This window comes from Eubalaena glacialis, chromosome 8 (genome assembly GCF_028564815.1).
Source record: "Eubalaena glacialis isolate mEubGla1 chromosome 8, mEubGla1.1.hap2.+ XY, whole genome shotgun sequence".
NCBI lineage: Eukaryota > Metazoa > Chordata > Mammalia > Artiodactyla > Balaenidae > Eubalaena > Eubalaena glacialis.
This window is the reverse complement of record NC_083723.1, coordinates 105,951,198-105,977,406: the sequence shown is the minus strand read 5'-3', so window position 1 is coordinate 105,977,406 and position 26,209 is coordinate 105,951,198. Positions and strand designations below refer to the sequence as shown.

Sequence of the window (26,209 nt, the reverse complement as noted above, 5' to 3'; positions counted from 1 at the left end):
ACACTCCCGTTTACCACTGCAACAAAAATAATAAAATATCTAGGAATAAACCTACCTAAGGAGACAAAAGACCTGTATGCAGAAAATTATAAGACACTGATGAAAGAAATTAAAGATGATACAAATAGATGGAGAGATATACCATGTTCTTGGATTGGAAGAATCAACATTGTGAAAATGACTCTACTACCCAAAGCAATCTACAGATTCAATGCAATCCCTATCAAACTACCAATGGCATTTTTCACAGAACTGGAACAAAAAATTTCACAATGTGTATGGAAACACAAAAGACCCCGAATAGCCAAAGCAATCTTGAGAATGAAAAATGGAGCTGGAGGAATCAGGCTCCCTGACTTCAGATGATATTACAAAGCTACAGTAATCAAGACAGTTTGGTACTGGCACAAAAACAGAAACATAGATCAATGGAACAGGAGAGAAAGCCCAGAGATAAACCCAGGCACATATGGTCACCTTATCTTTGATAAAGGAGGCAAGCATATACAGTGGAGAAAAGACAGCCTCTTCAATAAGTGGTGCTGGGAAAACTGGACAGGTCCATGTAAAAGTGTGAAATCAGAACACTCCCTGACACCATACACAAAAATAAACTCAAAATGGATTAAAGACCTAAGTGTTAGGCCAGACACTATCAAACTCTTAGAGGAAAACATAGGCAGAACACTCTATGACATAAATCACAGCAAGATCCTTTTTGACCCAGGTCCTAGAGAAATGGAAATAAAAACACAAATAAACAAATGGGACCTAATGAAACTTAAAAGCTTTTGCACAGCAAAGGAAACCATAAACAAGACAAAAAGACAACCCTCAGAATGGGAGAAAATATTTGCAAATGAAGCAACTGACAAAGGATTAATCTCCAAAATTTACAAGCTGCTCATGCAACTCAATATCAAAGAAACAAACAACGCAATCCAAAAATGGGCAGAAGACCTAAATAGACATTTCTCCAAAGAAGATATACAGATTGCCAACAAACACATGAAAGGATGCTCAACATCACTAATCATTAGAGAAGTGCAAATCAAAACTACAATGAGATATCATCTCACACCGGTCAGAATGGCCATCATCAAAAAATCTACAAACAATAAATGCTGGAAAGGGTGTGGAGAAAAGGGAACACTCTTGCAATGTTGGTGGGAATGTAAATTGATACAGCCACTATGGAGAACAGTATGGAGGTTCCTTAAAAAACTAAAAATAGAACTACCATACGACCCAGCAATCCCACTACTGGGCATATACCCTGAGAAAACCATAATTCAAAAAGAGTCATGTACCAAAATGTTCATTGCAGCTCTATTTACAATAGCCAGGACATGGAAGCAACCTAAGTGTCCATCATTGGATGAATGGATAAAGAAGATGTGGCACATATATACAATGGAATATTACTCAGCCATAAAAAGAAATGAAATGGAGGTATTTGTAGTGAGGTGGATGGAGTTAGAGTCTGTCATACAGAGTGAAGTAAGTCAGAAAGAGAAAAACAAATACAGTATGCTAACACATATATATGGAATCTAAGGAAAAAAAAAAAAAAAAGGTCATGAAGAACCTAGTGGCAAGATGGGAATAAAGACACAGACCTACTAGAGAATGGACTTGAGGATATGGGGAGGGGGAGGGGTAAGATGTGACAGGGTGAGAGAGTGGCATGGACATATATACACTACCAAATGTAAAATAGATAGCTAGTGGGAAGCAGCCGCATAGCACAGAGATCAGCTCGGTGCTTTGTAACCACCTAGAGGGGTGCGATAGGGAGGGTGGGAGGGAGGGAGACGCTAGAGGGAAGAAATATGGGAACATATGTATATGTATAACTGATTCACTTTGTTATAAAGCAGAAACTAACACACCATTGTAAAGCAATTATACTCCAATAAAGATGTTTAAAAAAAAAAAAAAAAGGGAGAACATAAATGAAATAGAGTAATGCTAGTGCTTGAGTAGTCTCTTTAGTGTTGGGGTGAGATAGGGTCCAGAAAAAAGAAGTCTTCAGATACAAGATCTCTTGTCAGGTCTGCCTTGGTAACTTGGAATTTAAACTTCTGCCATGAAGGTGTCATTATCCTTAACTTGAAAACCACTGACCTACACTGCCCCAGCCATCTCACACTGGTTACTGTACTCTATCAAGCTTCACACACAATGGTCCTCCATTCCCTCTAGTTCCATCCCAGAAGATGCTGAAACTCCTGCTTCAGGTCGGAACAGGCCAATATCCGCATTGTTCTTAGAAGAGTCATCTGCTAGTAGGATTTTTATTTAAGCCATATTCTGGAATCTGGGATGTATTTTTTTCCCCAGTAGTGTCTGTTATCAAATAGCACCTTGTTCTGCTATCATCTTCCTGATAATAAACTCTTCCTGATAATAAATTTGGTCTACTGGCAGATACCATAAGCTTGTCATCACAAAAGTGACAAACAATGCCAATAGGACACAATCTGAAAGAATAATGAAAAAAGAACCCTTGAAATTCCAGACAGATAAACTAGTTGGTTAAATGAGAATATTTTGGTTCCAAGTCCCAGAGTAAATCCTATAGCACTCTGGGTAAAAATGCTAGAAGGCAGAAGGAGCATCAGAATTACCTGGATCATATCCAACATTAGATTCATCCTCTGGATTCCCAAGGGATAGATGACATGATATGTGCCTTCACCTAATATTACTAGGATAAGGCACAACTCAACAGTCTGATCTGATATAGCACCAAGAAAGTGGTAAATCCAACTCTCAAGTCTGAGTTCACACATGTTGGCAGGTCACAAACTAGGGAATGATCTGCTTTGGGGAACCAGTGGCTTTTTGGATGAGGATCATAATTTTCTCTTATCACAAATGCAGCCAACAACATGAAGTCAACACAACTGATTCACACAACCCAAGCTACTGAAAAGCAGCAGCTTCCAGGAATCAACAGTAGTGGTGTGGTTCACCTTTATCTCATGGCTGAATAGATCTACTTGGCGGGAGCCCCAGAGAGTCCTTACACTTACCTATAAATTCATCTACCTGAAAAGGTGAGGCTAGGGAGGAGCCAGAACTATAAAGCAGTCTCTTCTCCTCACCCGGACAGGTCAAGACCATTAGAAGGGATAACAAAGTCTCCCATCAAACCCACACAGGGAATTATTTTTAGTAGTTCCATAGTGAATAACAGGAATTGCACTTCAGAAGAATGTGACACAGTCAGATATCTTCTGTTCAAGGTAGATGAGGACTGAAATGAGGAATAGAAAAAGATAAGGAAATAGGGGTAGGATTCGAGCTAAAGAGGGAGGCTTTCCTTAATTCCAACTATGGTCCATTTCACCCTGAACATACATGGCTATAAGATGCCCTTTACCTTGCAGTGTTCTCGCTAAGATCAACTTTATCTCTATTTGGGTTAGTTCGTGGAAGCCCCTAGCCCTACAGAAAAAGCAGGCTGTAGTTTTAATATGTGATTTTTTGTTTTTTTGTTTAAGAAAATGATTCTCAGAAGCCACATGGCTCTTTACATTTCCTGTTATTCTTCTCTGGGAGACAGAAGTGCTTTCTTCTCCCCACTTTTGAAGGAGGATGCAGCATTGTGTCTTTCTTCAAAGACTTTTCCAACGAACATGTTACTTAGTTCTTAGGGATCTACCCTAAAAAAAGTGCCAGGGACTTTTCCTTCAGCCACTAAATACCATTAAGGAACTGTCTGCCTAAATAAAAGTATGTCATTATCTATCCTCTTTCCAGGACTTTAAACTACAAATCTCCAAAAACCATAGAGTAGTTAATTTGTCCTACTTAACCTAATTATATGTATATTTTAAAAGCTTAATAAACAGTCACACAGAGTCTCACAGAACAGGACTGGTCTTCCTCTTTGACCCAGACTTTTGAGGCACTTCCCGGGCAGCTCAAGACTTCGTTACTGACTCCCAGAGCCTGCTGAAGTAGATCCAAAGAGCTGGGTTGGAGCTGTAAATTTTTGTCATCATATTTCTATGAACTTTATCCCTCTTGTTTATTCAGGATATCACCAATATCCAGGAAGTCAAAGAGCCGGGAAAGAAGGGCAGGGTGGTGGGAAGTTATTGGCTCAATCCGGAGGTCCTTGGTGAGGCCACATTTAACAGGAAGCAGAACCCATAGCATCAATCAGAAAAGCGCCTTTATCACAGCCTGCTGGCTGACCTTGTGGTGAGATGGTGGTGCCTTTCTCGAGATAGTCAGAACATTCCTCGCTACCACAATGCACTCACCCACAGGAGAGTCTCTGCTATAGTAAAGGACACTGATCTACCCCATGGGAGAAAATGGACAAAATGTACCCCACGGAAAATTTAAAAATCCCTCTCAGCAAGTCCTGTCACAGCAAACAGTCACTTTTCAAATAAGTCATTCAGTTAGGTAGCCATTATTATGGTTTTTTTTCCCTCCCAGGAAACCCCAAGTCCCCTACTAGTGAAAGGAATCAGAGGCTCCTAGAATTTTCCTAGGTATCAATTGCCTACCAATATAAAAAAACTCAAATCAAAGTTCAACCTCATTCTGAAGGGTTTGTTGTCAGTCATGTCATGAAAGTTTAAGTGGAAACGGGGAAGAAATTCAATAAAATATTTATGCTCTCTTACCATTAGCATCTTGGACTCCAGTAAGTGCTCCGACAGCTGCTGCGGTTTCCCCAGACAGGACTATCTGTCCCCCCCCTTGCAAGGTGGCCTCAGCCAGGGTGGCGACAGCATGGGCGGCAGCTTCGCTGTGGGTACAGAAGGAGGAGGGGGGATGTATGAGTTGAATAAAGGTATAGCACTGCAGCAAGACAAACCAAACTTTCAACCCTTCCTAGGATCTCTCAACTGACTCCGTGTTTGTGAGCCTACCAGCACATAAGGGATTCCAGTGCTATTGACAGAATCAGAGCAATTTTTAAATGATAATAATAAATAGCTAGAGAAATCCCAAGTCTTTCACGTTTATACAGCTAATGTGAGATTTTCTTTAAACCTACGAAATGGGTGTTTGAGGACAGAAGGCACGCATTCCCAGTCTCTTCTTTATCAAGATCAATTGCGTGCCTGTAAGCCATAGTGGAAGCTCTGATCCATATTCACAATGCAAAAGCCATTTTGGTTGTCAATCACAAGGTTTTCTTTTTCTCTTTTCTCTTTATGGTAACACAAGGCAGACCATCTGAAACTGCCTTTTTATAGCTAAGGATGGATGATAATGTGAGGAGTCAGCAACCTGGACTTGCTATTCAATTAATATTAAATAATAACTCTACTCAATACTCTGCAATAACCTATATGGGAAAAGAATCTGAAAAAGAATAGGTATGTGTATATGTATAACTAAATCACTTTGCAGTACACCTGAAACTAACACAACATTGTAAATCAACTATACTCCAATATAAAATAAAAATTTTTTAAAAGATACATAAAAATATATCAACTAATAGCAATTTGGTTTACATCCATGATTCCAAATACAAAGTAATGGTTGACTAATATCTTGCAAAGTTCAGCCCTTCCTTTTGCTTCATGTACATGTAGGCAGCACTAAATTAACACTTAAAAGTTTAAATTATCACTATAAGCCCCAAATCCTTGACTCTACAAACATAATGAAATAATAAACCTCCCTTCACTGCAAACCAAACACTCTGCAGAACAGAAAGATATTAGCCATCTATTTATAGTAAACACTATTCTAGCAGTTTGTATCCCATTTTTCTTTTCCTTATTGTATGCTTTTACTATATGCATAAATACCCACTTTTATTGATTCTATGATGATACAAACTATAAAGTGTATTACTGTTTCATGTGCCAGCAAAAAAAGAAAAGTTCCTGGGCATTCCCTGGTGGTCCAGTGGTTAGGACTCCGTATTTTCACTGCCAGGGCCCGGGTTTGATCCCTGGTCAGGGAACTAAGATCCCCAAGCCCCGCAGCACAGACAAAAAAAAAAGTTCCTGACAATTGTAATCGTAAGATTATAGTTTACCATCCAAACTTCAGAGATGTTAAAATGTGGAAGAAAAGAAAAAAAGAACCCACCAGATAAATTCATCACCTCTCCTGGGAAAGTACCAGGTACCACTCTGCACGGTTACTGAGGGAGTGTCAAAAGTGGGCATAGAGAAGAGGAGGTGGCGTCATTTAGTTTATCAGAGGTGGACAAACTCCTGGGTTTGACACCGAATAAGCCAGTTGATTCAGCTTTGTTCTGAAGCTGCAGACTTTGCCACAACTATGGCAGTCATCTCGCAAAAACAAGCTGTAGGGGAGGATGGGGCAGGGGGCTGTGGACTGGTTAGGGCAAACGTGTCACGACTGTGGGCAAAGCAATGTGTACCAAACTTAACAGTGTCACTTTCATCTAAGAGAGTCAGCAAACAAGTAAAGCAACTGACATAATCATTCTTCTGGGGAAGACTTCTTGGTCACTATAAGGATGTTAGGAAGCAGTTTAAGAAATCCAATGGACAGAAAAGTTTCATTAAATAGAAAATTCTCCCCTTCTTGCTAACTTGCCTTGCTTTTTAAATTGTTATGTGTGTGTTTAAAAAGTTATTTTTCTCTGATAATAAAATGCATGTAGAAACTTGTAAAAATTCATTTAAGTATAAAAGAAAAATTTTAAATATCATGCAGAGATAAGAGCTATTTTCCTTCTAATCTTAAACACAACTTTAAACAGATAATCAGGATCATGCTGTACACACAGTTTTATAGCCTGCTTTTCTTACCTAACTTGGTATTTCCCCATATAAATATTCTTTGACATTTATTCAAAATAATAAGTTAAATGTAAAACTGCTGATTCCCCCCACCCCCTTTTCTAGTTGTTCAGCTGTGGTAACTTTTAATTTCCAGGCTTCCTTTAACTTAGTGCAAGATCATGATTACATATTTCAAATTTATTTACTTCCTTTATAAAAAATTTGGGGATGGAATTGAGGTTGAGCAAAAAGCTGAACAGAATCATAGAGTTTCCATGCAGCCCCTTTAAAAGCTAAGATCAATCTCTGTGCTAAAACATACTTCAGATCTGATACCCACAGCCAGTCATTCCATAGTATCTGTAACATGAATTCAGAGCCAAAGTGGACCCTTGATCTGGAATTACTACTAAGGCTATTCTTTACATTTTACAAGGTAGATTTTAATTTTAGGATGCTTTATAATTATTTATTAGAGATAGTAAAACAAATGATTTAGTGCCTAGACCCTTAACTTTTAATATTTTTCTGAGAAACTTGTGTCAAATAATATTACCAGCCAATTCTACAATGTTCAGCTATCACGGATTAATGATAAAAATATTTAACACTCTGACCTGAGACTTCATGGAAAGCCAAAAAGGATATTCTTTGGAAAATGCTTCAGCTGTGTGGTATTTTGAAGGAGAAAGCCAGTATATGAGAACTGTTTATATGGAAATAGGAGCTGTGTTTACAGGTTACCTCAGCAACTGCTCATTTCCCCACTGTTTTTATCACAATCTACAATAATCTTATTTCTATGACCATCAAAGGTGATGTCCTGCCACTCTTGGACACATGCTTGCAGTGTGAAATTTCACAGGCTATGAGGGGGAGAGCAGCCACCCAAGCCCTGACCTGGAAGAGTCCCTGTATCCAGTCATACCCATTTTATAATGTCTGAAGCTCTAAATATTGAAGTCATTTTCTTTAATACCTTTCTAAAATATGTTATGCTGGAAGAAAAGCTGTGAAGCAGCAACAACTAAAGCAATCTGGGATGCCAGGGATGAGGGGTCCGACAGGGATGACAGGTCCACAGGTCGGTGAGGTTAGTTACTGCATGCCCTGTTCAGGGGTCAGGGGCAAAGCAGCAATGGATGGATCTTTTACATGGTGCAAAAGACAATGGTGACATCTGTGGTCAGCAGACTATCATTCCCAAATCTATTCTAACCACTAGACTTCATGGGAAGTGATCAAACTGTATTGCGAGAAAAAGGTTACCTTCACTTAAAAGGTGAGATAGGATCAAAATGTCTCTAAGCTACCACTCAGCAATTTTTCTACAAAAGTCATTTCCAAACCAGAGTTACAAATGAGAAGTTTCTAACAACCCCCCCCCACCTTTTTTTCTGTCAACGTTTTATCTGCAAGTGTCCAACCTTCATCTACAGGAAAAAGAGGCAGTTGCATAGTCCCTGTCCTCTGTTTCCAGAGAGGATTTCTGATCTAGGTTGTCCATCCCATGTTACTGGACAAATAAATACAAGTTCATATATTAAAGCCATGTTTTATTTTAGTAATATCTCTAATTTTAAGTCAATATTTTCATTTTAAAAAATGGTAAGAGTAAATTTTTCTTTAAAAATATGATTCACTTTTTTTTAAGCAAAGTCTCTTCACAGCAAAAGAACAGCAACTCTAACTTTCTTGAGCATTTGTTTCCCCACAGCACTGAGTCACAGCACTACACACAGTAGACACTCAGTAAAAACTGTCTTCCTGTCAACAACATCGCATAAATTTCTACCAGGGCAAATGTAGATTCAGTCTACCAATATTTATCATGTATCTATCTCTATGTGCAAGGACTGTACTGGCTTTGCAGGACTTGTGTAAGAGGGAATGTAAGTCTAGGACAACTTAACCAACAAACTGAAACTTCAAATTAATCACTGTATTGCAACAAGCAAACGATGATTTCACTTCCTTTCCTGTCCGGTTGTTCAGGGTGAACAGGTCTTTTTTTTTGAGCTGTGACGCTCTGCTTTTCATTTGTTCACTTTGATTCTCTCTCCATCTCCATCTTCCTAAAAGTGTTGATTTATTCTGTATTTTGAAAATAATTAAAATTAACTAGCTTTCAGATTTTTAAATGACAATTTCTCCATACCCCTTTTGGGTATGGAGGGTGGGCTACAGGTTGTCTGAGCCCAGGGCCCTCATTCTAACTTGCTATACAAAATTCTTTTAACAGCATGGTTGAAAAAAAGGTCTGTCCTGCACCTGTCCTGATCCGCTTTCCCCTCAACAGTTGAGAGAACCCCTCTGCCTTCTTGTTCTCCAGCTGCCATTCCATGTAGCCCGCCTCCCTCTCTTTGCTCTGCACCCACATCTGCTGTTTACAGTGCAGCAGAGGTGCAGGTGATTGTTAGAGAACCATGCTTGCTCCATCTGCACCTGAAAAAGAGGCTGGAAGGGAGCAGCTCTATGAAATCGTTTTGTTACCACAGGAACAAAGACCAGATTCGCAGTGTACTTTTCACTAAGATGACTTCCAGCAACAAATTCTTTGGAGAGGCTGGGAATGGGTCTCATCCCATAGAGAAGCAAACACAAAGGGCTTGTGTCTTAAGTCCAGTCCTCCTGACGTTAGACAGTGGGTTACCGCTCTTGGAATTAGAAGCCCATGATGTTCCCCTAGTAGCCTGCTATAGTCTAGTCTTCACTGCCAGGCTTGGTTTCTTCACCCCCAGCAGAGGTTGCAACACACCATCCCCCAACACTCATTGGGGTGTTGAACTATCTGATTGCAAACAGATTTCAACATCTCTTTACTCCTCCTACATGCCACAGTGAACCCTATTCTCCTTCCTTTGGAGTAAACACTGTAGCCACCTCAGCTGCATCTCAGTTTGTTAACAAGCCCTCAGGGGAAACCATTACCCTCCTTGCCTTTAGAAATAAGCCCTGGTCTTTACACTAAAGGGAGCCAGAATGTGCCTCATGTTTTCCACTATGTACAGGGTTCCCAGGACACTCCCACTTCACTGGAATAGCAAAGGTGCTGGCTCGATGAAATGAAGTTTTTCTGGTCTTTGATGGTGGCCTTTTAGATCCCACGCTACAGTGAGGGGTTACCGGACCAAAAGGAAGGAGGGTCTCACACCGGCCATAGCTTTCAGGAAGTTTATCTGTGTGTCCTCTCTCAAAGGTACAAGTAGGATTGAGTCAAAGTGTAAGGAATCAAATAAGACTTTCATGATACTGAAAAGTGATATGGTTCAATGGGCTAAGAAAAAAGTTTCTATCCCAGGTCACTCAGGGACTCACTGGTAACTCTGGAAGGACAAGTATGTTTCAGTTTTTTATACCTGATCAACTACCAAATCCTGACCATACTTCCTTCAAAATCAGTCACTTTATCTCCACTCTTACTACTAGTTTCCACGCCTTTGACAAGTCATACCTGGACTGCCTCTTCTTAACTGGCCTTCTATTTCTAATCTCTTCTCACTATAAACAATTCTAAGTAGACAAATCTTAAAATATAAGTTAAATGATAATAAGTATAATTCTTGAAATGCTAATTACAGGCCAGACATTTTGATGAGAGTTTTATATACATCATTTCATTGAATCTTTATGATTCTACATGATGAAAATTATCCTTATTATAATGATGATGAGACTAATGCTCAGGGGTTAAATTTCTCAAGATCGAATGGCAACTAAATGGCAGAGGTAGGATTCAAACCTGAATCTACACGACCTCAGAACCCTCTTCTCAGCCACTATACTATACAGCCTGATGGAAATCTTCTGTACATAAGCCTATCAAGGCTTTCTAGTGTCTACCACAGCCAATCTAAACTTTAGCTGATTTTTATATTTTGGAGGAAGTGATCCCCTTACTCTGAATTCCTACTATGTTCATAGTCTACACCATACATTTGGACAGTAAATTACACTCTGAGTAATATGTTTGCTAAGTGTTTTACTTAAATCAATCTCCCCATTCACAGTATGATTTCTTTTAAGGCAGACATTATATCTTAGAGCATTCTTTGTTTACAGCCTTAACTAGTAGAGTGCTGGCATGTCACAAGAGTTCAAAGACTATTTGAGGCTAACAGCTGCTGCACATAATGTTAACAGCCACCTTACCATATGCTGGGCACTGATCAAAGGATCTCACATGCACTGACTTTTCCCATTCTCACAGCACCCCTACAAAGTAGGCACTGTTTTTACCCCCATTTTACATAGAGGAAAGCCTTGGCATTGAGCTCAAGTAAATCACCCAAGGTCAAACAGCTAGTAAGTGACAGAGCTGGGATTCAAACCCAAGTAACCTGGCTTCAAAGCACACACTCTTAACCATTAGTTAAAATGTCTGGGTCCATTGAAAATAAAATTGTGTAAGCAATGAACAACAAGAAGAATATGGGGATGATTTTTTTCTGTCAACAACGAATAGAAGAAACCAAGCACGGAACAAAACAATTTAGTTTTGGAAATTACCTCTTACTAGAGTATTCCATTCTGCAGTATCCTTCCTAAACATATCTGAAGAAAAAAAATTCAGTTTTTCCCAATAATCCAAAACTTATTTTATTTCGAAGTCACTGATAAGCAAGGGAAACAAATTTCCTGAAAAGTCAGTAAAGTCAGCTCTTGACCAGATAAAACATGGATTAATACCCATAACAAAAAGCAGTTTCTTAGTAGGGTAAAAGGAAAATCAATCCTGAAGCTTCTTGATTTTTTATTACATCCTTTGGTCCCTTTAAAAACACAAAGTACTTACATCTTGCTGCTTTTGGTCTGTTAAGAAGCACAGAATAGGATAAAGCAAAAGGGACCCATGTCCCTTGACCAGAAGGCTTGAGCTGGAAGTCAGGCTGGACTGGTTGCTGGGGATGGGATAGGATGGGAATGCAGTAGGTGAGGGCTGATTATAAAACAACTTACAGTATCCTATGGGCTAAGAGTATTAAGTTCCAAATGCCAATTGTGACAAAGTGAGGTACAACATTTCTCTTTACATCTGTATACAGGGACAGATTCGCCCTCCTCTTTTATCGCCCACCCCTGCCTCCACCTGTTGAGTGCCATGGTGACTGTGGCTCCCTGCTGCATCTCCTGAGAAGCTGCCACTGCAGCCTCTGCCAATGATGCCACCGCCTGGGTAGCCTCTGATGCTTGTGTCGTCTGGATGGTCATCTCACCTCCTTGTAACGTGGCCCAATTTTGTTCCACCTGAGGCAGAAAAGGACATGATAGTTAAAAAATCAAACTCACAAAAGGATTATGATTTTTAAAAGTCATTTTTCTAAAAAACTGCTATGTGCTCAGCCAAATACATACATACTTTTAAATTAACATGAATTACAACGTATAGAACAGGGTTTTTAGCACATCTTTGGTGTTAAAAAGGGGGGTATTAGAATATATATTTGAATTTGCTTATATTTGCATAAAGAAATTCTGGAAGGACACAAAAGAAACCATTGAAAATATTTTCCTCAGTGTGTGCAGAGGGAGGAGTTGTGGGAATAGGTTGGATAGAAGGCAGAAAGAAGATTTCCCACTGCATCCTTTTACATAATTTTTGAAATATCTGAGTCATATCAATATAGTACCTATTCTAAAATTAAAGTTTCTGAATAAACCATAATTCTAAAAAAATTCAAACTGTACCAAAGGGAATATAATGCCAGTACTCCAGACCCTTTACCCAAAGGCCACTGCTGTTACCTATTTCTCTATTTCTCATGCATCTTTGCAGGGATATTCTCTTGATATGTGAGCATATTTACACATACACATACACACACTCAAGAAAAATGGCAGTACATGCTACATGCTTTTTGTACCTTGCTTTTTTTCATAAACAATACGGCTCTGAAATGATTTTATTTTGGAACGTATCAAACTGCTTCACTCATTCATGATTCATAATAATGGCTGCATAGCATTATATTATATGGATACACCATGATTTACTTAACCAGCCATCTTTTAATGGGCATTTAGGTAGTTTCCAGTGTTTTGCTATTACAAACAGTACTGTGATGAATATCTTTATACACTACTTTGTATAGTTTATGTGAGTCTACTTATTGAGTAAATTCCTAGAAGTGGAATTATATATCAAAATTATTTTATATTTTTATTTTTGATGGAAACTGCCAAATTCAGTAAACAATTTTTTTAATGTAGCAAAACCTGCTTTTCTTTTTCTGGGGAGGAATTATGAAGAAACGAAACAAGCAACAAAACAAACAAACAAAAAACATACTATCTGGTTATACAGAGTAGATTAGAATTCAGCTTTTCTAGATCTAGAACAGGGTTTCTCAACCATAGCACTATTAACATTTTGGGTTAAATAATTCTTTGTTGTGAGGTCTGTCCTGTGGATTGTAGGAAGTTTAGCAGCATCCTTGGTTTCTACCCGGTTGATGCTAATACATCCTCCCCAGTCATGATAATCAAAAATATCTCCAGACATTGCCAAATGTCCTCTCTGAGGGGTATAGGGGTTGCCCCGGGTTGAGAACCACTGATTTTAGTACAATGTTTTGCCATTTAGAGATTTTTTTCAGTCCTGGATACCTGAATCTAGCTACTTCAGTCCATTTTGCTCAATAAATACTGGTTAAGTATCCCCTCGCCCCCTGCCCCCACCCCTCCACCCAAAACCAAAAAGCAACAGGGGCAGTGAAAGCAGTTTTTATTCTAAAATACGGTAGATGATAAATCAAGCAGCTCAGGTATACTATTTCTACAGACTCAGGTCTCAGGATGTTAGCTGTGTTTACTGGAGCTGTTTCTGGGGCCCAGTGAGTGGTAAACTTGTGCCTTCATGTTACTGTGTCCCAAAGAAAGTGTCACAAGCTCTAGGAGACACAGATACTTAAAATGCCTCCCGCGGGACCTCCCTGGTGGCGCAATGGTTAAGAATCCGCTTGCCAATGCAGGGGACAAGGGTTCGAGCCCTGGTCCGGGAAGATCCCACATGCCGCAGAGCAACTAAGCCCATGCCCCACAACTGCTGAGCCTGTGCTCTTGAGCCCGCGAGCCACAATACTGAGCCCACGTGTCACAACTACTGAAGCCCACGCGCCTAGAGCCCCTGCTCCACAGCAAGAGAAGCCACCGCAATGAGAAGCCGGCGCACCGCAACGAACAGTGGCTCCGCCCACCGCAACTAGAGAAAGCCCATGCACAGCAACGAAGACACAACACAGCCAAAAATAAAATAAATAAACAAAATTTAAAATAAAATAAAATAAAATAAAATGCCTCCCGCTTTGGCTCTATTGCTATACTTAGATTATCATAGTGCTCCTCCAAATGTTTGTCAAAAGCTCCCCGGAGAATGAGACATTCCTTTGAGCTACATTAGTTTTTGCCCTGAGTTATTCTAGACAGTGGGCTGTGCCAGCAAGCCTTCAGGGCCCAACATTAAGAGCCAGAGATACCCTACTTCCTTCCTGTAGAGCTGCAAAGTTGCCCACTCAGGAATTCACGAAACTCTTGCTTCTTAAGGTATTATCTCTTTGATCTCATTATTCCAATGAGCATCACTGCAAACAATGCCACTTCAGATGGCGAGTTACACTGCCAATCCATAGATGCTCGATGATTCCACTCAGAACATCAGCTGAAGCTGGCCAGCCCTGTAGCATTTTCCTCTTTCCAGATCTGCCCCTCTATATTTCTGCCCATCCCATTGCTGAGTATGGCCTAGTGCAGCTCTCCCAAGTACTCATACTCTACGGCAGCAACTTAATACATATACATTTGGTTACAGCTATATTTGTACTGAAAATGGTATTAGAATGTTGCCATATACAGTATACTTTAAGGAAGTTAAATTTGTGGCACAAAAGATTAATGGATGGTGGTAAAGGGTGGAGAAGTGGGAAGAAGCAGATGAAGAGATTTCTATTCAGAGTAATGACAGGTAATAAATAAATCAGCTTAGGTGTTAACGCTTCTTTGGAATTTCCTATTCTTGAGTCTCAGTGCTTTAGAGTTGTGTTTGCTTGAGCTCTTGCTGTGCTCCCTTTCCATCTTTTGGGAGCCACTGTGTGGTTATCTATGCCTGGATGTCACCATGTCCCAGAGAAAGGCCACAAACTCTAGAAGGGAAAGATATTCAGAGGATGTACAGTTAGCTTCTGTGCTTTTCTGAGAGACCCAATACAGCGAGGCCCTTCAAACTGTGGCTATCCTTGTCCCTCTGGCTACCGTGAACCACCTTGGCTTTTCCACACTTTCACACTGTGATGCACTGCATGTGATGCTCCCTTTGAGAGGAACACAACTCCCATCCTTTGCTTCCTGTTCACCCCTCTAGTCTGAGCTCAGGTGAGATTAGAGCCAAGACAACTCCACTGAAAGACAACTCCCTACAGTCCAAGGCTCAGGACCTCTCCTCTGTGTTCCACAGTACCCTGGGCTTGCTTCTACTAGATCCTTATCTGATTGCCATTTTCTCTGACGTGTTTTTCTCTACCACCTACCTGTGTGCTCCTTAAGAGCAAGAATGGTCTTTACTTTCCTCTACCTATAGTATACATAGTGTCTGGCACAGGGCTCAGAAAGCATTTACTTAATGGATAGATGAAGAACATGTTCCTTTATTCATATTTCCCTACTTGCTCTTCAGCATACCTATATTTCAAATAAATTGATATTCATAAATTGATATTCAAAAAAAAACCCACCTAAAATAAGCTGTGCTACTTCAAAACTGTTACATGTGTTGATGGTTCAGTTTAAAATTCATGTCTCTAATGTCTCTGTACTTTGGTTTCTTCTGTTTCTTCTTCAAACAGAAGCACATGTCCTACTATTATCAGATATCATTTCTCTTTCAAATTTCAATTTTTCTGACACATAATGCAATTAATATCACCCATACCAATTGGTGGTCTTACCACAGAATAAATTCTCAAATCCATTTGTATTTGTAAATATGCCATCAAAATGGAAATTGTGTATTTTGAAATCAATATATATAGTTTATTTCATATTATTTTGAAATTCTTTCCTTATTCATTTCTAAATGTTTATGTAATTTGTTCTGTGTCCCTAATTAGTTTTAAGTTGCATTAGGTTAGAGATTCTTTTGGTTTCTTTGTAACTACTTAGATTATTCGATATTCTCAGCACACAGAGTACTCAGAGTTGGGAGACCATTTTATTACCAGAAGAGACAGGCCCACAGAAGGTCCTTCTTATAAATGTAACCAATTGCAACTAACTGGATGTTAAATGCAGTATGATCTAATGTAAGAGCTCTCACTGGCAAGGCTAGGATAACAAAATAACCTTAAAACTTCCAGAAGTATAGGTATTGTTTATTTTTGTAAATAACTTTCTGTTCCTTGGAGAAACAATGCTACATACAGGCAGTAGGATGTTTCTACTGAGTCACCTGATGCAAGGCTTTGCTGGCTTGATATGGTCTTATCTGTCCCAAGTCAGTGAGATATTCTGACTAATCACAGTCCTCACGGCTCAAAACTGAGATGCTGACAACCATGTCAACATCTAATCAGAAGGCACAAAGAAGCAAACTATAGAATCTAAAACATTTTGCCACTTTCTGAGATAACCTATGCTTTTTTTCTTCATATTTTTCTTTCATTGTAAGTGTGGGAAGGGTTAGAATTTTTTTAATCTGACTGAATTTGGGTATTAGCCAACAGGTTATTTGTATATGTCATTCACACACTTCCACACAGATGACTTTAAAACGATGTCAGTGTGCTGGAAAAGCCATAGATATGTGACTAAGATTTTTGTATCCTTCATATTTTCCATGAACTTTTGGATACGTTGGTTGTGTGAAGTTATTCTGTAAAATGGGTTTCAAAGAATTAAGTCTCTAGAGAAGTGTTTAAGCAACTCAAAGTTACTTTCTTTAAAAGAGTACCCAGGAAACATTCAGTAGGGAGACACCGAAAGTAACTTTGACTAAGTCAAAAAGTAACAAATCCCATAAATGTACCCACCACTGTCTTTGCTACCTCTTTCACACTTCAAGGAGTGTCTGTCCTCTAGTTTTAGTGTTTGGGGACTGACGAATTTTCCCCTCAGCTAATCCATTCTCTTTCATGATGTTTATATACTTTTAAAAGTAAATCTGTTGACTTCTACCTTTCTATACTGGAAAAGCAAAGGGTAGCTCCTGCCCCAAACCCTCCCAGGCTCCCTCACTGGAAACATTCTCTCCTGAAGCTACAGACCACTTTGCAGCCTCTCTGACAGCAGGAACCACAGTTCATTTATGTAGACGCTTCTCTCTCCCTGAGAGCAAGGTTCCTGTGTAAATCAACTCTACACATCTAACACCTCAACTGTAGCACAGCGGGGGGCTCAACACATGCTGGCTGACAGGAGCCTGCTGTATTTCTCTTCACCTTGCTAGCCATGACCCTGTATCAGTTCTCTCCCTTTCCTGAGATGCACAAATGATAGTGACTTTGTGGTGTTCTGAGTGGAAATATTCCATGGTTTTGAACAAGGGTGAGATAATATTTTTAGCTTTTTTCTGATATTGCTCTTTGACATTTGTTGGTTATTTTTCAAATTTCAGAAGTATAACCTTTAGGTGAAAAGTCCACAGTGACTTAACGAACCCTTTCCTGAACTTCACTGATGGCTCAGAGCTTAGACAACATTTTTCTGAATGCGTTACCCGGCTTCAACACTTACACTGTGCCTTTGGGCAAGTCACCTAACCTTTCAGTTTCATCATGTATAAAGCAAAGATGATAACAGAACCTATACTTCCTAGGGTTGAGGAGTGCTTAGTTTACCGAGTGTCAATAAAGGTTAGCTACCTTCCTTTAAGTTAACATCCCATAATTATCTCAGTTTTGATAGGGAAGGATTTTCCCGTTCTTTTTTTTTTTTTTTTTGGCCGTGCCACGCAGCTTGTGGGATCTTAGTTCCCTGACCAGGGATTGAACTCAGGCCACAGCAGTGAAAGCACCGAGTCCTAACCACTGGGCCTCCAGGGAATTCCCAGGAAAGGATTTTCTTGTGAAGTCTTTTCAAAGGCTCATTTAAAATGCAATAAATCATGTCTACTGATTTACAAATATATATATCCCTTCAAAGAATGTTTTAGTCAGCTTTAGTTTTCATGATCTAATTTTTTTCATAAAGTCCAAAGATTAAATTCTTTGGGATTCACAGCATAAAAGTACTAAATCCTATGTTACAAAGATACAATTGTAAGTTCCTGACAGTTATGCCTGAATCATAAGGATCCATAAATTTCGATTGTTATAACTAACATACACAGAGTACGCTACTTTGCAAAACTGACATGGTGTGATGCCTTAAAAGGTTTAAATAAAACAATGCTACAGACGTGTAGGCTACTTACAGTCTCTTCATCTTCTGGACCCTCCCTCTCCCTCACCTATACATTTGAGTATTTAAGTGGAAACAGACAGAATCCTTTCTTACCTCTCCATCAGCCACAGCAGAATAATTCACTTGGGCAACAGTGACTGTGGTTGGCAATTCTGAAGCATCAGCCAATGTGGCTACTGTTGCCCCTGTACCAACCTAAAGAAAAAACATGGAAAGTGATGTCAGTGGATGGATCCTTCAACCTCTCCTTTACTCAGAAGTTAAGATTCATTTAATCCCAAATTCAGCAGAGGTAATGATTAATATGCCTTGTAATATGAAATGAATTATTAAAATCACATCTCAGACACTAACATGAGTTTCAGAGTTTTACTTCAACCATATAAGTCACTATGAGAAGCCATCATGTTTCATCATTGGTGCCCAGTGTCAGTCAACCAACTTCCTACTCTCACCCCAATCTGAATTTTAGACGCTCCCTCTATCTACCAACAAATTGTGTTTCACCTCAGAAGTGGTAATTCAGAAGGAATATTTCCTGGCCACTGAGAGAGTGAAATGGTAAAAAAAAAAAAAAAAAGCCATTTTTACAGTGCTTTGATTTGGAAATGTCTAGAAATGCTATCTATAGCTTTGTATTTAGCAAAATGCAAACAATTTAAAATATTATTCAAAAAATTGAGTTCAGGTAAGAAGATCTTGGGGAGCTGTATAAAATTCATACAAGAATTTATATGAAGACAACTTTCTCGGGCTTCCCTGGTGGCGCAGTAGTTAAGAATCTGCCTGCCAATGCAGGGGACACGGGTTCAAGCCCTGGTCTGGGAAGATCCCATATGCCGCAGAGCAACTAAGCCCGTGTGCCACAACTACTGAGCCTGAGCTCTAGAGCCCGCAAGCCATAACTACTGAGCCCATGTGCCACAACTACTGAGCCTGCGCTCTAGAGCACGTGAGCCACAACTACTGAGCCCACGCGCCACAACTACTGAAGCCCGCGCGCCTAGAGCCCATGCTCCGCAACAAGAGAAGCCACCGCAATGAGAAGCCCACGCACCACAACGAAGAGTAGCCCCCGCTCGCTGCAACTAGAGAAAGCCAGCACACAGCAATGAAGACCCAACGCAGCCAAAAATAAATTAATTAATTAAATTAAAAAAAAAAAAAAAGACAACTTTCTCCAGTCTGAGGTGAGGTGCCCACTGATCTGCCTCAGAAATCACAATCTGGTAACCAGAAGGTTTACTCACCTGGATAAGCGAGACAGTGCCATCAGGGTTACTAAAGGTCTGGACTACGGTCTGTGATGGTACAAGATGGGCTATACTGTGTGTGGTTGTGGCCTGTGTTTGTGTTTGCTGATCTTCAAAAGCATACAAAAGGTCCTCCCGCCCATGCTGTTTATAACAGTTTTTAACTATGGTCCGTAGTGCCTGGGTCCATGAAACCTGTCATCAAAAGACCAGAAAAGCACATTAAGTCACAAAAAATGTTGGTTATTCAGTTCTACTGTGGAATAAGCAGCTGCTTATTTATCAAACCAAACCAAACTTGTATGGAGTAACTCTCTCAGGATTATTTCCCACAGACCAATTTGGACATAAAGAAATTCAGCACCAAGTACCAACAATTTCACACTGGTTTCCTTCCTGATCAAAGTCTGGTTTAACTTTTGGGTTTTCCTGAGGCCAACTGTTAAACTTCTCACAGAAGAAGGTTACTCTTTCGTCAAGAATTTTATTTAAGATTTTAAAAAATATTTACTTATTTATTTGGCTGTGCCGGGTCTGCTGTTGCGGCACGCAGGATCTTCGTTGCAGCATGTGGGATCTTCAGTTGTGGCATGTGGGCTCTTAGTTGCAGCATGAGGGACCTAGTTCCCTGACCAGGGATCAAACCTGGGCTCCCTGCATTGGGAGTGTGGAGTCTTAACCACTGGACCACCAGGGAAGTCCCTTTATTTAAGATTCTCAGCAGATTTTTTTTTTTCAAGATGAACCACACCCCCTTTTTTTTTTTTTTTTTTTAAAGGGAACGCTATTTATTTATTTTATTTATTTATGGCTGTGTTGGGTCTTCGTTTCTGTGCGAGGGCTTTCTCCAGTTGCGGCAAGTGGAGGCCACTCTTCATCGCGGTGCGCGGGCCTCTCACTATCGCGGCCTCTCTTGTTGTGGAGCACAAGCTCCAGACGCGCAGGCTCAGTAGTTGTGGCTCATGGGCTCAGTTGCTCCGCGGCATGTGGGATCTTCCCAGACCAGAGCTCGAACCCATGTCCCCTGCATTGGCAGGCAGATTCTCAACCACTGCGCCACCAGGGAAGACCCTCTCAGTAGATTTTTAAAGCTAACTGAAAAAAATGAATATGCAGAACAAGTAAGGGAGGACACCTGGTTTAGTCTTTCTTCTTTTTAAAATAAGTTTCACTATCAGCAGACTTTACTAACTTCACATCTCTCTATATTTATATTTTCAACAGTGATGCTTGCTAACCAGAAATAAGGACATTTCAAGTCTTCAAAGTGATTAATACCTTTTACTTCAAGTTTCGTTAGTTTTTCCAAGTACCTTATAAAATTAAAACTGCTCCAAAAGGCAACTATGTAGAGAGAAATGTAAATTCACAGACCCATCCCAAGTCTTTACAGTGATGGAGTGATGAATGGGAAAGGCTATAAATCAGAGAATATCAAACCTCTTTTGGGGGATAGGTTTGACTATTACACAAATGTTTTTAGACTTTATAGCATAAGAAGTAGAATAACAAAAATGAGGTGGTTGATTCAGAATGGAAAAGCAATAGGAAATTCAGGCCAAAGGAACCCTCACCCTCTGCTTTTGCTCTTCTGTGCGGACATCGCTCCGAACGTTTGCCCATGGGATATCTTCAGGCCACCAGATGGGCTTGCAGCTTTCTTTACCCCAGCCTGGTTTTCCCCGACCTGTGGAGTACTTCAGCATCTCTGGAATAAATGCCCGAAGCTGGGCCTGGAAAACAAGAGTGTGGTCATCAGCAGTCATGAAAGACGTCTGGGATGTGTTTGTGCCTCCCAACAAATTCTAAGATTATAAAACAGAGAGCCTTCCTGGAGGGCTGTGGAGAGTCCCAAAATGTGACTGTGAGAACCGACTGTTTCTCATAGGTTACTATAGCCCCATGGGTGATGGAGAATTATACATATGTTGGTAAAGTACATCTTAAGCTGTATTTCATACACTTGTTCCTATAAGATCAAGAATATCTGCCCCCATGTTTGATTTCCGCCCCCTAAGGTACTATTGATGCTATAGCTTATTTCCCTTCTAGAAAGTCCATGCATTTACGGTGTCAAAGTCAACATGTCTTCAACATGTTGTTCTGGAGGTAGTAATCAGAACAATTAGATGAGAGAAATAAGAGGTGAGGAACAGATAAAATCACCACTATTTGTAAATGGTATGACTGTGTATCTGGAAATCCCCAGAGAATAAAATGAAAAAACTACTATAAACAGTGAGAATTTGGTAACATGATTGGTCACAAAATATATGAAAATAAATGGGCTTTACTTAATAAAAAGGGAAAATAACCCTAAAACTCTTCTAAAAAGTTTCTAGTAAGATAGTCCAATGTCTATGAGTCTGACATATAGATACACGTAATGAAGCATGTGTTGATCTTAATGAATTTCATTCAAATTTATTTTACAAATCAAATCCAGACCAGACAGATGTTAAACCACAGAGACAACTACCTTTCTTTATCTCCTGGCATGGTAACCATGCTGTGTGTGTATGTTGGGGGAGAAGGAGAGCCTACTTTGTGAATATTCTCAATTGTTGACAATGATTTTTGGCAAGAGAAGCAGTTTATCAAGTTATAATCTTCCTCCTCAGACCTACTGCTTTCCTTTGAACCTGGTGATCTATAGTACACCAGAGATAAGCAGCATCCTTCATCTAAGGACACACTCATACTGCCTCTTAAGACCAAAAGGAGAGGACAATTTTAGCATGAGTCACACCCAAGGACATGGGCTTGTAGCCGTAAAATAGAGAAAGAAAAAAATAGAAATGGGAATACTTAAGTATTAATAGAGGAATGAGTACAGCAAAACTTGTATTAAAGAGCCTATTTAAATATCAAGTGTTCTCATTTAAATACTATTTTACCAGAAGATGACAGAAATTAGTACATAATAGGGAAGCATGAAACCAAATCAGTAATGTTTACCTAATAAAGATAGTTCTTGCTAACAGTACTTACATCGTTAATTCTTGTCCCAAGCCTGCCATTTCACCTCTCTTTCTAAGTACCCCCCATCTCCCAGACAGTCTCCTGCCTGCAGGATATGGTATTATATACTCCGTTATATATTTGGCTCTGTGGCATCAAGCAGCAGGCTAATAGAAATGTATCCATTTGCAAACCCAGGCTATCAGCTGGCTCATGAGGTCACTTCAGTTATTTTAAGAAAGTGCATCGCAAAGTCATTTTTCCCTTTATCCTGGCTTCCTGGGAGTGTCTTTTTCTAGCCTCAGTTATATAGGGAAGGAAAAGGCTTAATCCTCACACACAATATTTACATTTCTTCATATAAATAATAGCTTTCTCAGATGCATAAACAAAATAAACTCATACCACAGACTTTTATAAGTCTTCCCCTTTCTTTTAATCCCATTATCAGTCTCCAAAAGGAGAGTTCTATATATCCATGCCCAGCAGAGTGAGGAGATAATGAAATAAGAAGGCCAAATATCTCTAAATTAACAAAAAATGAAAGTTTTTAAAAGATGTTTTATGTGCTAGAATTTCTGGATGGGAAATGTTTCAAAGCCCCAGGAGGAAGACAGTAGAGGCTAATATGAGAGGCAGGAGAAACGGAAGCAGCACAAAGGAAAGGTTACTCCCACAGGCAAAAACCTCATTAAGTTAAAAAATGGGCCCAGAGTGAAATTAATAAGTTCCAATTCAGAGTCAGATCTTAGCTTTTTAAAGTACTATCAACTGTACAAAATTTGCCCCTATATCAAACAAGAGGCAAAAAGCACTTTCTACTACAAAAGTTAACTTTTCAAGCCTGTACAGTTTAGAGATGAAGGACAATCTTTGCTTTTAAGTGCAGAGATAATGTGCCTTCACTGAAAGAAGCAATTTTCCACCAGACTATTTTCATACTGTCCCAAATAACTAGTGCTAATAAAGGGATATTAATAAGGGGAAATGAGCTGTCCGGTATAGAAAGAGTTAAGAGATTCCTTTCCAGAATTCAGCACTGTGCTCTCATTACCAGTTGGATTAATTACTGGTCCTGGAGAGTTTTGGAAACCCAAGCTACTCAATGCGCTTGTTAAGGAAGGTTTGTCTGTAATCCGCAGGGGAGACAATCAACAGGATCAGCAAAGGTAAAGCCTATCCTCTCCGGCTATCCTTTAATTGGGCTGCAACAAGCTTTCCCGGCCTCTCATTCTAATTTAGGGCTCTAGATGGGCTTCAAGTGCCCGGCGTGGTCAGTAAGCCCACCTCAAACCAGCTGAGAGTAGAAAATACAACTCCTTCCAGGGCACACTCAGCAAAGAAAAAAAATATTAAATTCATGCCAGTGGCAATCAATAGTAAAGATTATGTGGATACCACAGATGGTTTAAAAAAAAGATTTTCTAAAACTCTGAAAGTTTTAATCTGGCCAAAATGAAACAATATTTCTTACTATGCTAGGAATTTTCCACTTGTAAATTTTGTTACTTTGCTGTCCAACAATGCATTATCCTTATATATTCCCAAGTACCCTTCTCCTCCCATTTCCTCTCTCTTTGCTCTGCATGTACCCGAGATGAGGAATTTTGAGGCTCCAGATGTCCATTTAGGTTCAGTAACCAAGAAAAGGCCTTTCAAACCAAAATGTTTGCCAACTCCATATCTACTGAAGAGATCAGAGAGTATGTAACAGATTTAAAGAGAAGGTAGCTAAAATCAAACCACATTGAAAGGTGATGTTTTCTATACCCTACAGGAAAACAGCAATGTAGCAGGGAAGGAAAAGTGAAGAATTTTCAGACTGTGGCTTCATTACTGTAATTTAAAATTATGAACTTCCAGGTTGACAGTCCCAATCATACTCAAATGGATATTTAAAGGGCATTAGAAAATAAAAGCAAAATGATTTTTTTGCTCACTTTTGGGAATTATTTGTACTGCTGACCTCTGTTCACAGAGATAATGAAAGTGGCTTTCCTTACTAGAAACACCAATCCTATATCCCCATGTTCCCTAGTAGTGCTAGCAGAAACACTGGTTTCTCTTAATCGCATTTTCCCATAAAACACATTCCCATAAAAACATGGGAAGAACAAGTTTGGAAGGAAAGATAAAATTAGAGAATTCAAGGGACAGCCAATGAAGACACTCCTCTCTCAAGCCAACACTTCTGCTTCTCTATCTCCACACCCCATCTACCCATTACATTGTCTCCCTCCCATTAATCAAAATGCTCTTAAAATTCTACCTTCTCTTTGAAGGAGTCTCAGATTAGTCAGTTTCTGCTACCTTATCCTAGTTGTACTCTTTTGTATAAAAATTTAAATAACACAGATAAAGTCAAAGCTCTCTTTTTGATCTACCCTTCCCCAATCTAGTCACCTGTCCAGAGGCATCAATTTGATGAACATCCTTTCTTACAGGCCAAATTCTATGCATTTACATAAATACATGCTGGAAAGGCAGTTTTATGTGATGAAAGAAAACACATGTATTCACATATTTTAGTATAACTCACTTTTTCTACTCAACATTTTGCCATAGAGATCTTTTCACAGTAGTACAACTAGAATAATCTCATTTTTAAAGAAACAGTTGCTTAGTATCCACAGTATAGATTTTTCCATTTTATTTAACCATTCTCCTATTGATAAACATTTAGGTTGTTTACAGTGCTTGTACATGCTTCTTTGAACACACCTGTGTGTATTTCTCTAGCAGAAAAGTGGAATTGCTGGTTAAAGTGTATATGCATTTTAACATTTTAATAGATACTGCCTAACTGTCCTCCTAAAAGACTGTCAATCCTATTCCCACCAATGGTACAGAACAATACCCATTATTTCAAAACCTCCCTTCACACGTTAAAAAAAAAAAAAAAAAGCTTTAAATCTTTAATTTGTTTTCATGTTTTTCCTTCATTTTGCTTCCAAAAGGAAATGAGAGCATAGCTCTGTCACCTGTATATTGTCCACAGCCTCTAGGCTGGGGCAGGTCCTGACCCCTGCCTGCCGGCTGCCTCAAGGGCACAGGGCGCCTGGGGGTTCAGGTGCAGCCCCAGGGGTCGCCTTCACATTTTTTAATTACCCTGCTTTCTTATTTTGGCTCATCGGATGTTAGGGAAATGATTTAATTTTCATTACTAGTGAGGCTGAGACTCTTTTTATATGTTTACTGATTATTTTTTCTTTTTACAACTGTTCATAATGCTTTGCTTATTTTTCTAATTATCTTTTTTCTTATTAATTTGAAAGAAATATTAATCTGTTCTAGATATTCTGTCATATAATATGCAACTATTTTTCCCTAATCTAGTTCTGTCCTGAATATGGAATTTATATGCGTGCTCCCTTCTCTTGGTATTCCTGAATATACCCCTTAATTATTTTACTCTCAAAATATGCTGTGTTCTATTATATTCCCTTAATCTCATCCTGCTTACCTAACATTTACAAAATGTGGAATGGCATCATATACATAAACACTTTTTGATCATTTTAGACAGTAAGAAAAGCCTACTCTGCACATAGATTCTGACAGAACAGTAGGAGAAACATTTGGGAGCTGTGATCTACAACAGTGGTTCTCAAAGTTGGCTGCACACTGGAATTGCCTGGAGAGTTTAAACACTGCAGAAGCCTGTATCTCATCCCCAAAGATTCTGACTTAATTGGTCTGGAGTGTGGCCTGGGCACTAGGATTTTAAGTTCCCCAGGCGGTTCTACTGTGCAGCCAGTTTAAGGACCACTGAACTAATTTAAATACTTTTTATCCAGCCCTTCTTCTTTAAAAAAATTTTTTTTAATTGTAGTAAAATATACATAACATGAAATTTACCAT

At 39.4% G+C, this 26,209-nt stretch overlaps 1 protein-coding gene across 7 annotated transcripts in view; it reads right to left on the bottom strand.

Moving 5' to 3' along the window:
* Window positions 1-26,209, bottom strand: part of NRF1 (nuclear respiratory factor 1) — a 132,282-nt gene that overhangs the window by 29,053 nt on the left and 77,020 nt on the right. For 6 of the 7 annotated variants that reach the window (XM_061198044.1, XM_061198046.1, XM_061198043.1 and 3 more), the window contains 5 exons: window positions 20,962-21,120; window positions 19,385-19,582; window positions 18,228-18,329; window positions 11,833-11,990; window positions 4,650-4,774 (listed from right to left, as the gene is read on the bottom strand). In XM_061198044.1, coding sequence (XP_061054027.1) covers window positions 4,650-4,774; window positions 11,833-11,990; window positions 18,228-18,329; window positions 19,385-19,582; window positions 20,962-21,120 — 742 coding nt within the window. Of the gene's footprint in view, window positions 1-4,649; window positions 4,775-11,449; window positions 11,991-18,227; window positions 18,330-19,384; window positions 19,583-20,961; window positions 21,121-26,209 lie in introns of those variants that run through there. The other variant, XM_061198049.1, reaches the window with a different exon arrangement.